At 44.9% G+C, this 13,613-nt stretch overlaps 1 protein-coding gene across 3 annotated transcripts in view; it reads left to right on the forward strand.

Moving 5' to 3' along the window:
- The window catches only part of LOC142007091 (transient receptor potential cation channel subfamily V member 6-like), an 88,775-nt gene that overhangs the window by 49,976 nt on the left and 25,186 nt on the right, over positions 1–13,613 (forward strand). For all 3 annotated transcript variants that reach the window (XM_074983625.1, XM_074983626.1, XM_074983627.1), the window contains one exon: positions 13,060–13,158. In XM_074983625.1, coding sequence (XP_074839726.1) covers positions 13,060–13,158 — 99 coding nt within the window. The remainder of the gene's footprint in view (positions 1–13,059; positions 13,159–13,613) is intronic.

The raw sequence follows: 13,613 nt of genomic DNA on the forward strand, positions 1-13,613 counted from the left end.
AGAGGTCCATGTCTCCTCCAACCCTGGCATTGAAATCTCCCAGGAGAATAATCTTGTCTTCTTTGGGAATGTCTTTCAAGACTGTGTCCAACGGGGTGTAGAACTTCTTCAAGTCATCTTCAGCATCTAGTTTTGGTTCATAAGCACTCACGACAGTTACCTGTTGGTTTTAAGCAAGTTTCAAGTGGAGAGTCATGAGACACTCATTGGTGCTGACAGAGACTGCAGATAGGATCTCTGTCAGTTTGTCCTTAATGGCCAATCCTACACCATGAATTCATTTTTCTTCCATTGGGGTTCCTTTCCAGAACAAAGTTGTACCTCCATGCTTGGGATTGGCATGACGTCCTTCTCACGTGTTCAATGCTTAGTGCTGAAGACTGCTGGACTGATCACCACCTTATCTGATCCACAATGGCAATTAGGATTGTCATCAAATGGAAAACTCAGAAGAAACTGATCCAACAAAAGATCAACGTACAAGGCTTGAAGGACACCCATCAGAAAAAATGACTTCCAGACAGCTCTCTGAAGAAAGTTGCCAACAGTGCACCTTGAAGATGTGGAAGAACACTGGTGTCAATTGAAAAAAGCCATCATTGGAGCTTGTGGAGAAACCACTGGCTACCAGTCCAGGAAGTACCAGGACAGGTTTGATGAGAACAAAGTGGAAATTGAACACCTGATTGAGGCTAAAAGAAAAGCCTTTCAGGGTTGGTAAAATGACATCAACTGCACAATGAAGAAAGAAACACATACCAAGGCCAAGGCAGAAGTCCAATGTAAAACAAGGACTCTGAAAAACCAATGTTGGACTGAGACGGCACGAGAAGTCCAGCATTTTGCAGACATCAATGATACAAGAAGTTTCTTCAATGCCACCAAAGCTGTTTATGGACCAAGAAGCCATGGAATCAGTCCTCTGAGATGAAAGGATGGTACCCAGCTCTTGAAAGACAATGAAGCAATTCCTTCTTGCTGGAGGGAGCACTATAATGAGCTCTTGAACTGCCCCTCCACTATGGCCCTAGATCCCTTTACCAAATCCCTCAGCAGCCACCAAGGGACAATCTTACAACACTTCCCACCCTGAGTGAGGTCCAAGCTGCTGTCAGAGCGATGAAGTGCAACATGGCAACTGGACTAGATGGAAACTCTGCTGACATCTTCAGAGAAGGTGGGCAGAGCTCCCCAAACAACTCCAATTCTCAAGGTCTGGGGTAGGGATCAGATGCCACGAGAGTTCGGAGACACACTGTGTAACAGTCTCTTCAAGAAGGCAACAAATGGTACTATGGAAATTATAGTGGCATCTCCCTCCTGGCAATGGCAGGGAAAATCTTAGCTTGAATCCTTGCAAATCAACTACTGCCACACTCAGAAAAAGTCATCCCTGTATCCCAGCATGGCTTCTGACCATTCCAAGGAAGAGCGGACAGAATCTTCACCAGCTGGCAACTGCAAGAAAAATGTGAATAAAACCAAGCCTTATACATGAGTTTCATCAACCTAACCAAAACATTCGATTCAACCAATTGTGTGCTCGGTCAACAAGACTCTCAAGGATTGGCTGTTCCAAAAAATTCATTAGCATCTTGAGGCTGCTTCACAGCAACATGAATGCCACAGTATTGAACAACAATGGATCCCAAAGTGACCCCTTTGACGTCAAAACAGGAATCAAACAAGGCTGCGTCATTGCTCCCTCACTGTTCTGCATCTTCATCACCATGACCCTTCACCTCATAGACTGCAAGCTTTCAGATGGCAGGAAGATTGTTTGTTTGTAGAATGAAGGGGAAGCTTTTCAATCTCAGGAGAATGAAAGCTAAAAGCAAGACCTTCGTGACCTCAGTCATGAAGCTCCCATACGTGGATGAAAGCATGGTCGCTGCTCTTTCTCCTGGAGGCCTTCAGAACATCTTAAGTGCCTTCACCAAAGCATATGAGAATCCTGGCCCCACACAGAACGTCAAAAAGACCAAGGTGCTCCACCAGCCCTTGCCGATGGGACAATCTTATGTACCTTTTATTGAAATCAACAGAGAACTTCTGGAAAATGTGGAGTATTTCCCATACTTTGAAAGTCATCTTTCTGACACAGTTGACATTGATGCAGAAATTCCACATTGTCTGAGCTGTGCAAGCTCTCCTTTTGCCCACCTGAGACAAAGGGACTTCAAAAACCGGGACATCAATGCCAAGACAAAGCTCCTTGTGTACCACGCAGTGGTTATTCCAATGCAACTGTATGCATGTGAAACCTGGACAATATACAAGTGTCATCTGAAGGCCCTTGAACAATATCATAAATGCAGCCTCAGGAGAATCCTAAATCTCTTTTGGGAGGATAGGTGCATGAACACTAGTATCTTAGAAGAGTCAGATATGACCAGCATTGATGCCATTTTCATTCACCAAGAATTTCATTGGACTGCTCATGTGGCTCAAATGTTTGATCAGAACCTCCCAAAACAGATTCTGTTTTCAGAGTTGAAGGAAGGACAGGGAGCTTTGGGCTACGTCTACACGTGCAGCCAACATCGAAATAGTCTATTTCGATGAATAACGTCTACACGTCCTCCAGGGCCGGCAACGTCGATGTTCAACTTCGACGTTGCTCAGCCCAACATCGAAATAGGCGCAGCGAGGGAACGCCTACACGTCAAAGTAGCACACATCGAAATAGGGATGCCAGGCATAGCTGCAGACAGGGTCACAGGGCGGACTCAACAGCCAGCCGCTCCCTTAAAGGGCCCCTCCCAGACACAGTTGCACTAAACAACACAAGATACACAGAGCTGACAACTGGTTGCAGACCCTGTGCATGCAGCATGGATCCCCAGCTGCCGCAGAAGCAGCCAGAAGCCCTGGGCTGAGGGCTGCTGCCCACAGTGATCATAGAGCCCCGCAGGGGCTGGAGAGAGAGCATCTCTCAACCCCCCAGCTGATGGCCGCCCTGGAGGACCCAGCAATTTCGACGTTGCAGGACGCGGATCATCTACACGGTCCCTACTTCGACGTTGAACGTCGAAGTAGGGCGCTATTCCTATCTCCTCATGAGGTTAGCGACTTCGACGTCTCGCCGCCTAACTTCGAAGTTAACTTCGAAATAGCGCCCAACACGTGTAGACGCGACGGGAGCTATTTCGAAGTTGGTGCCGCTACTTCGAAGTAGCGTGCACGTGTAGACGCAGCTTTGGAGGCCAGAGAAAGCAATATAAGGACATGCTGAAGGCACACATGAAAAAGTGCAGCATTTGGGAGAACCTTGACCAGAACTGTCCCCAGTGGTCAGTGGTAATCCATGAGGGAGTGGCACAATTTGAGAGATTGCACTGCAGTGCAGATGAGGACAGGTGGAGAAGAAGAAAAGAGCAGTAAAAACTGCCCTGCACCCCTCCAGCAGCTACCAACACCTGCCCCTTCTGTGATAAGACCTGTGGCTCCAGAATGAGGCTGATTAGCCATCAACAGACTCACAAACAGAAGGGTGACATGAAAATGTCATACTCATTACTGAGTGGCTGCCAAGAAGGAGAACAAAAGGGAGATGGGTCATCAACTTGAACAGTTAATTCACAATGTGCTGGCCATGCATATAAACAGGGTACTCAAACTTAGCAAATCAAAGTTTTCCATTACATGACATACTTTGTACAAGATTTGCCTAACAATGGGAATATTAATGATATAAGTGCTCATGTGTCAAACATATGGAACCAAAGTGCAAAATTAAAATAGCTATACATTATCCACAGCCATATGATACTTTATTTACCAATATAATATCAGTTTTGGATAGAATTCAGGATTAGGTCCCGTAATAGGCTCTTAGTATGGTACATGATACAAATCGATAACTCCATCTTGCATTCGCCAAGCCAAAAGTTAGTTTTAGACAGCTATAAGTAATTGTTTCTGACTGTCCAGATGCCACTATCTGTGGGACTCTTCTCTCGCTGTCTAGTGACCTCACATGTCCCTGGGTTGTTCTGGTGATCTGTCCTCTTGTTTCAGGTTCCATCATTTTGTTTTGGCTTTCATATTATTCTACGTCAGGTGTGGATATCATATTACTCTGATCAGCTGCTTTCAAGTTTACAAGATCAACTTGATTCTCTTTTCCCATGCATGGATGCAGTTTTCTGAGTGTATGTCTACACAGCACCTTTATTTCAAAATAAGCTATTCCTATATAGTTTCAGGAAGACGGGCGCTTTTGAAGATGGGGTTTATTTTCAAAAGAGCCCTATCTACACTGCTTTTTTTCTTTCGAAAGAATCTCTTTTGAAAAGAGATTATGCAAATGAAGCATGAGATATGTAAATACGCACTTAATTTGCATTCCTCTTTCGAAAGAGGAATGCAAGTATGGACATAGCCAAAATGCAGTTCAAAGTAGCCCTCAGCTATCTCAAACTACAGAGTCTACACACAATAAGGCCTATTTTGAAATAGAACCATTGGACGCACTATGGCTGCATCTATGCTAGCAAGTTCTTTCAAAAGATTTTTTGAAAGAAGGGGATCTTTTGAAATATCCAGCAAAGCGTCTACGCAGAAAGCATTCTTTTGAAAGTAAACCAAAAGAATGCGGCGCTCCTTTTGAAATCACTCTTCCTTTCCAGTTTCAGGAAGAGTGCCCCCATTTTGAAAGCTTCTATCAAAATATGTGCAGATGCTCTGCAGGTCCTTTTTTCAAAAAGCAAATTCCTCCTGGGGCCTGATTTTTCGATCCCTGGCCCATTCTTTTGAACAGGCAGGGCTGTGTGGATGTTCTTTTTTGAAAGAGCAGATCGCTCTTTTGATCTGCTTTTTTGTGTGTGGACACACTCTTCTGAAAGAAGTTCTTTCTGAAGAGATCTTCTGGTAGGGCTTCTTTTGAAAGATCTCTGTAATGTAGACGTAGCCTATGGCTTATTTCAAATTAGGCTCTAGTCCCTGTCTTAATAGCCCCCATTTCAAAATAGCTAGTTCAAAATAGGCACTATTCCTCACGGAATGAGGTTTACCTATTTTGAAATAAGCTAACCGCTATTTCAAAATTATTTTGAAATAGTGGGTGCATTGCATAGATGCAACCAAAGCTATTTTGAAATAGGGGCTTTTATTTTGAAATAACTTTTCTGTGTAGACCTACATAGAGGCTAGGGCTACCCTGTAGCCATATCTCAAAATAACTTAAGCAATTTGCATTGCACAAATTGCGTAAGTTATTTTGAGGTAACGTAGTTCGAACTGGGTGCAAAGTTCAAACTAAGTGTCTATTTTAAACTTTAGGGCTATGTCTACACTTACTCAAAACTTGGCAATGACCATGCTAATGGTCAAATTAAAGAATACTAATGAGGCACTGAAATGTATATTCAGCACCTCATTAGCATTCTGTTGGCCATGGCACTTGCAAAGTGCCATGGTTTGCTCGCCCGCGGCTCGTCTACAGGGGATCCTTTTCGAAAGGACCCCACCAACGTTGAAATCCCCTTATCCCTATCAGCTGACAGGAATAAGGGGATTTCGATGTTGGTGGGGTCCTTTCGAAAACGGCCCTATGTAGACAAGCTGCGGGCGAGCGAGTGCTGTGGCCAGCGGCATGCTAATGAGGCGCTGAATATGCATTTCAGCACCTCATTAGTATTCTTTAATTTGACCATTAGCATGGCCATTGCCAAGTTTTGAGTAAGTGTCGACATGGCCTATAGCTGTACCTGCACCTCCAACCACGAAGCCCTTCTCTTTTCCACCAGCTGAGCCCAGACTACACTGCTGAGCCTCTGCTACCTTCACCTGGATCCCACCATGGAGTCCCATTACCCCTGCACCAACAACCCTGTAACAAGACCTTGTGCACTCACTTCTCCCCTGCACCTGAATATCCCATTTGTCGGTCCACACTCAGATTGCCCACACAGAACCCGCTCACCCTCAGGGATCCTCTCCTCCCCTCTTGTGGTCCCCCTCACCCCCCAGCACACACTAAGCCACTCTACAGTTGGATCCTGCCAGGTTGAGCCTCTGCCCATACCCTGGTGTTCCTGGCATGGAAGCCCCAGGAAGTTTCTGGGACATGCCTGGCCCATGCTCTGTATCAGGCTTGGGTCCAGCCTTACTATTGAGTCCATGTCTTGGGAGGGTGTGGGGAGGACTGCAGGGTGATTTTCCACCTCTGTGCAGACAGTGACCTGTATTTTCCATTGCCAGGCTATAGCCTCCCCATTTATTTACTGACACACTAAAATTCTCAACATTTTGCAAAAATTTAAAATATTGTATGCAGTGTTTTTATTCTGTTTGCTCAGAACCATCAAATGCAGGACACTCCAGGTAAATCAGATGCAGTATCAGCTTCAGTCTCTTGTGATTTTTCTATACCACATGCTGATTGGGAGTGTGTTTTACTGCCACATTGGAAACAATGATAGCAAGTGCTGCCTCTGCCAGATTGCCTGAAACTAACACATCCTCTTCTCCAGACCTGCTTCCTGTCTGCACGGCTGTTTATACCATTAGTAGTAGTAGGCATCCTTCAGTCTGCATAGACTATGGATCACGCCCTTTATAGTTTCAATTGAGGACTTCATTTACAGCGTCTACTGTGACTATGAAGACCCACACGAGAGTGACAGTCCTTGCTGCATCTCTTGCAGATGTGGTGGGTGTCTGGCAAGTCCTTAGTGTGCTTTCTGTGCACTCGCTTCTCCTCTGCTAGCTGTCCTTTTGTCACAGTCCTGGACAGCTTGCTTTAATATGTTAATTTCAGCTTTCACATTTAAGATTGTATCGATATTGGCCTTTGGATTCTTAATCTCATTCATCAGCACGGGAGACTCCTTTTCCCCTAAAAGGAAGTCCTGTTTCACTCTCTGACCAGAGTTCTGTGTGCAGGACTATTTCGCTGAATTACATGCAACTGCAATAGCCTATGTACCTCCATGTCCTAGCTTCTGCTCTTTGCCTGTCTGGTGGTTGAGCGATAGCCGTGTTAGTCTGTATTCTACCAAAACAAAAAAGCAGTCACGTAGCACTTTAAAGACTAACAAAATAATTTGTTAGGTGATGCACTTTGGTGGGACAGACCCACGTCTTCAGATGTACAGCCTTACCAGATCAGACTCAATATATAAAGCACAGAGGTTCAACAATAATTATCACGGTTGACAAATCAGAAAAATTGTTATCAAGGTTGGCAAATCAGATAGAAGAGCAGAGAGAGGCGGGTGTGGGCTGGGGAAGTTAAGTTCACCTTGACCATAATGGAGTTTTTTATGTGGGAAACATATAACAGGGGAGGGAAGTGGACAGGACCCTGGAATGCAGGAGAGGGCAAGGGGAATCAAGGATGGGACTATGAATGCTGCCTGACTCTGGGTTGGGGGCTGCCCAGGGGTTCCACTGCCCCTCTTCTGGGACACTGGTGAACTCTCTGGTGACTGGGAGGGGAAAGCTGAGAGGGGAGATGGGGACATGGCTGATAGCAGATACTCCTCTGACATGCCCATTGGGTTAGTCCCTAATGTGGAATCTCAGAACCTGCCTGATTTGTATTGTCCAGTGCATCCAGATTCAGCTGTGGCAATTGCATTTTCTGGCTGAGTGTACCAGTTCAGCAATCCATTGCAATCCTGGGACCATTTAGGGGCAAAAGTTTCATCTTTGGCTTCACAGAGATTATGAAGGGCACATCAAGCTATAACAATGAGCAACAGCATTAATGACTCAGGAATTCAAATGGGGCTATAATCAGTGCCAGACAAATTTCAGTCTGCCAAATGCACATTCAACCACCCTTCTGTATGCTCTGTGAGTGTAATCAAACCATCTTTTGCCAGGCTTTCTGCAATTAGGATATGGTTTCACAAGCCAATGCAAAAGGGAATATGCAAGGTCACCAAGAACAACAGTAGGGACAGTCATTCCATTTATGACAATGTAATTTGGTGGGAACTGTGTCCCAGCCTCCACTGGAAAAACTAGGCATGATAAACTTTTCCACGGCAACCCATGCTGATATTCATAAATTGACCTCTGTGGTCCATGATGACCTGCATAACTGTGGTGTAGAACCCTTTGCAATTTATGTACTCACATGCTCCTTGAAATGGGTAAACTTTGGGCACAGGGGTACCCTTAATGGCCATGGCATAATTTGGAAATCCCATATTCTCAAAACCAGCAGATACTTTTGGAATAAAAGTTCTGGACTCACTGCTGGTCATCACAGGACCACATGATAATGTGGTCCCACCAACCTGTGCATGTGGCTCAGCCTGTGCTTTTTAGATCCAGAATTGCTAGTCTACACACTTCGCTTCAATGGCTATCCTGAGAGTTGTAAGAAGCATCAGCCAATTCAAGTGCTCAGTGTCTGAGGCTACAACTACATGACCACAGAAGATGGACCCACTTTTGCACATCTAGTATAGAAATTGATCTGTCACGGGTTGCAGTTGACCCCTGTGTTCCTCATGAGACATGAAGCATAAGCAAGGTCGATGGGAGAAATTCTCCCATCAACCTTCCACTGTACAGACAGACAAGTTAGCCAAGATCAGATACATTGATTTTAGCTACACAATTGGCGTAGTTAGAATTACATATCTGTAGTTGACTTTCTTAGTCTAGTGTAGACATAGCCTGAGTCTTCCTCCTTCTCCATCTCCTTCTCCAGATGCCTTTGGTGGGTCAAAAATGGTGCCAGAATGCCTACCAGTATCTCATAGAAGCCCTGCCTGTTTGGAGAAAAAGGCAATGGTGACTGGTTTGGGAAGCTCCATGGAGGCATTGGCCATGTGCCCCCCTGAGCACTCCTCTGCCCAAGCCCTGTCCCTCCCTACCTCACCCCTGCCCTAGTCCTACTCCACCCCCACCTTGCTTGCCTTTTCCTCCAGAGGGGCTGCACCACTGATGGTGAGTGTGGGAGGGGTTTCTGGGGGCACATGTAATACTCTACTCTCTCTCATGCAGTATCCCTGGAAACAGGAGTAAAAACACAAGCAAGATAAGCTCTCCAAATGGTGTTTCTGCCACGATGATGGCTCTGGTTGACTGGAGCATACAGACTCAAAAGATAGCTTAGCAGGGTATATTGGAAATTAGGCTGTGACAATGTCCTGTAACTTGCGGGATGGACAGTCAAGTTTTCCCACACTGCACTAGGAGCTACAAGCTAGAGTTGGCCACAGCTGGAAGGGCGGGAAAGGGCACCAAGTAACCTGGGACCTTCCCCCCACCACCCTTCCACCCTCTGATTTGCTCGCCTTGATCATTTTTTTCTGATTTGTCCTCCTTGATTACTGATTTTGGTTCTCTGTGCCTTAAATATGGAGTCTGTTCTGGTAAGGCTATGGTCTGAAGAAGTGGGTCAGTCCCACGAAAGCTCACCGCCTAATAAGTTATTTTGCTAGTCTTTAAAGTGCTGCTTGACTGCTTTTCGTTTGGCTGGAACAGATAGTTTGACTCAGGTCAGTGTGCTCTGGTGTGTACATTGGACCTCCAGATTTGAGGCCTGGGTCCATAAATTGTCAACCTGGGGCCATCACTGTGTACTTGAGTAGAGGACTTGTAAGTCCAGGGTCTGTGGATTCAAGTCCCACTAACCTTCAGATCACATGGCAGAGTAGATGTACGCAGAGAGAACATGCAGTTATGTCAATGCAGTGCAACCAGAGCTATCTGCTTTACTCCCCTAAGCAGATTTCCAGTCCTTCAAGGGTCATGGCACAGTATAAGCGTAGTCCTAACACCTCTTCCTGAGTGTGACACCATCTTTATAACTACTTCATAGTGGACCACTTATGCAGAAACATCTAACTAACATAGTGATCTTCAAGCTGCCTCCTATTCCTTCCAAGGTGCTCAGACTTCCAGCTGCTTCTTATCTGGCAGTTCAAAATCCAGCTTCCCCCAACAGTCTATCCTATACAGTCACCCAATACAAAATTTTTGCTGTGCCCTGAAAGTAGTAAAAATTAAGGGCATCATAACGTGAAGTTTCATATCAAAGAGGCAGATTATGAGTACATTCCTCTTATTGAGTGGTGCCTTACTTCACAGATGGCCCTATTGATTTCAGTGGGGGACTAAATATGATGCAGAAGGCTGAGTGCTGATGGCATTATTTGTTCACTGAACATGTCCATTAAAAAACAATATGATCTGACGTTGCTACAGAATTTCTCTTTCACTGAACACCAGCCCTGCAGAAACCAGAGGGTCTTGCCACAGAATACTTGGGTTTATCTGTCATCCATATTTCTGTTTCTTTAATTCATCTCTCTTTCTTCCATCCATCATCACTTTCTCACTCTGTCTAGCATTTCTGCTATCTCATCTCCTCCTATCCTCCTTGAAATGTGCCTAGTAGAGAGAGAAATTGTTGAAAACAATTCATAGGGTCTACCTAAGAGTAAAGAGCTGAAATTTAGCACTGGGAAAATGTAGGCTGAATACCTGGAAACATATCTGAACACCAGAATCTCTGAGGCTGTTTAATATTTCCCTGTGAAATCAGCAGAAGCCTCAAAGCCTGAGTCCCTTAAAACTAAAAGGATAAGAGCTCTTAGAACAAGAAAAAAGCTGCAACAGAATAGCATGACATATTTGATGCTAAGCGAGGTTGTTTCGTAACAGAAGACTGGTCTGGTTTTTTTGAGCAAAAATTCTCTTTATTCTGCTGCGAACATTTTTGCTGTTGGCTTGGGATGGGGTCAAAAGATATAGATAAGATGTGACCTAAGTGGCTAGGGAGTTTGCAGTTCTGACTAAGGTACAGGAAAAGAGTGTTTCCTTTATTTTAGGAATTTTGTCCTGTTTAGAGGAATTTCCTCTATGGCAGGAGATGTAATGTTATGGCTCCAAAAGGCTGTAGCAGGACTTTTCCATCTCCGAATCCTATGATCCACTTCTGGGGTATTGTTATTTTTAAAGATGGAATTTTCCTTTGAGATGTTGTTAGACCAGAGCCTCAGGTGACATACATTGGAGTAACACAACTGTTAAAGCATTGCTGATTTATACTATCAGATAATCTGGCCTACGGTGTTTAGGGAGATTCTACGCTACCCATTTCTGCCTAATTAAACCATGTCTGTCTAGCGAGACATTTACTGACTTTTTTCTTTCTTAAATAAGCCTTCATTAATTTTCATTCACAATAGTTTGAAACACTCTGAAGAGGAGTATATGGGTCACGCTGAAGAGCACATTAGTTGGGAAGGGAGCAGGTCCCAGCTCTGCTCTTTCTTGGAATTTTTTAAAGTAACTGTTGAAACTGGTTAAAGGTTTGATTATTTAAGGAGAGACACCTCTTCATACATATATGTATAGCATGAAATGTTAGTTAGACTGATTATAAGAAAGTAATGAAACTTATTTAGAGTAGGAGTTGAAAGTGACAGAAAACATCTTATTGCATCTGTATAAATCCACGGTACTCCATATTTTGAATATTGCATACCGATGAGGTTGCCTGCTCTCAGAAAAGATATCTTGCCATTGGAAAATGTTGAGAAAAGGACATCAAAAATTGTTAGGGGTTTGGAACAGCTACCATATGAGAAGAGATTAAAAAGGCCGGGATTTTTCAGCTTAGAAGAGACAAGACCAAGGAGGGGTATGATAGAAATCTATAACAGCATAACTGGCAAGGAGAAAATAAATAAGGAAAAGTTATTTAATTGTTCCCATAACACTAAAATTGTGGGTCACCAAATGAAATTAAAGGTAGCAGGTTTAAAACAAATAAAAGGAAACATCTGTTCACGCAACACACAGTCAACCTATGGAACTTCTTGCCAGAGAATGTTGTAAAGACCAGGACTTTAACAGGGTTTAGAAAAGAACTAGATAAATGCATGGAGGTTAGGTCCATCAATGGCTGTTAGCCAGGATGGGTAGGAATGGTGTCCCTAGCTTTCGTCTGTCAGAAGCTGGAAATGGGTGACAGGAGAGGGATCATACCTGTTCTGTTTATTTCTCTGAGACACGTGATACTGGCCACTGTTGGAAGAGCGGATACTGGGGTAGATGGACCTTTGGTCTGACCCAGTTTGTCTGCTCCTATGTTCTCATGTAATCATGCCATGTCCCTTTAAAGGTGAGCTGAAAATATTGTCTGTGACCATTTTGTTTCGGAGTGCTCCTAAAGCAAGAGGCCTGTGTTTGTTTTAAATCAGGGTTAGATTTGCCTTGCATTGACTCATTACCGAATAGACTCCTCTAAATCCTAGCTTTTCAGCCAACAGCTTGTGAAATATGTCTCTGTTTATCTTCTCAGATGTGAGCAAACCAGACTTCTGCAGGGGCTGGCTGGGTGGAAGCATAGCTCGGTGGTTTGAACTTTGGCCTGCTAAACTCAGAGTTGTGAGTTTAACTCTTGAGGCAGCCACTGAGGGATCTGGGGCAACTAGGTTTTAAAAAAGAGTTTAGTAGGCATGGTCATAGGTCCTGCTGTGAGTGCAGGGGACTGGAGTCAATGATTTCTGAAGGTCCCTTCTGGCTCTATGAGGTATGCGTATCTCGGCATACTCCATTGCTTTCCCATTCATGGTGGGATCCATCTCTAAACTGGATTTGGTTCCAAATGGTACCCCTCCCCTTAGTTTGGAAACTCTTTAGATTTGCCCCTCTCAGCCTTGAAGAACTAGTTTCTCTGTCCAACCCTAGGCTGTTCCTGCTCCCTCTAGTTGTGTAAGACGGCCTTTGCTCTCCCTGTTCTCATTGCTTACGCATTATTGGTGCAGGATCCTTCTCCTGTGTGGCTTCTTCTATATGGAACAGCCTCCCTTGCTGTCTTTGCCCCATTCACAGTCCCTGGCAGTGGAATCCTGCCAGCAAATACATCTTCTCTACCTTGCCTGGGCAGTACTTCCTGATTTCTCTGCTCCCCTCCCTGTTGGGTAGCTCTGCAAAGCTTTTCAGAGGTAGTTTACCTGGAAATTTTAAAGGTATGTGAGGGGAGGGTCCATGAATGGGAAAACATGGTAAATTCTAGGGGGTTTTCTCCTCTTTTCTTCTCTCTTTAACTCTATGTGATGTATTCCATTTCTTCCTCTTCAGGGGAGCATATCTTATCCTTTGCAGCCTGTGCAGGAAGTGAGGCAATTGTCTGGTTGCTCATCAAACATGGAGCCAATATCAGGGCACAAGACTCTTTGGGTAAGAGCTTTTCAATGGCTTCTTTCAAAGCTCTCTGTGTGCAGAGCAATCCTGTCCACTGGATGGTTCTGGGCAACAGCCCCAGTCCCTGCACTTTGGGGGACCTTGTGGGACCAATAGCAGCCCAGAGGATTAGCAGGGAACCTAACACCAGGCAGCAGGATGACCCGGCCCTAGCCTGCTTTGCTCCCCTGTTTCAAGACATGTCACTTGGGGAGGGGCCTTGGATGAAGGGGTGGAACCACCTTCCACACTCAGTGGTGGTGGGAAGTGAAGCAAGTTGGGCCAGATCACCCTATGAATCCCTCAGGCTACATCACTCAGGGAGGAAGGTTGTGCGAAGAGGCACAGCAGGGATGGGGTGGGAGTGGAGCAGTGGTAGGACCTGGCATGGTTGGGGAGTGTCCGAGGAACTTCCCCTCCCCACCACAGATGGGATGTGGCCTTCTCTGTGG

The sequence above is a fragment of the Carettochelys insculpta genome, chromosome 1 (genome assembly GCF_033958435.1).
Source record: "Carettochelys insculpta isolate YL-2023 chromosome 1, ASM3395843v1, whole genome shotgun sequence".
Taxonomy (NCBI): Eukaryota; Metazoa; Chordata; order Testudines; family Carettochelyidae; genus Carettochelys; species Carettochelys insculpta.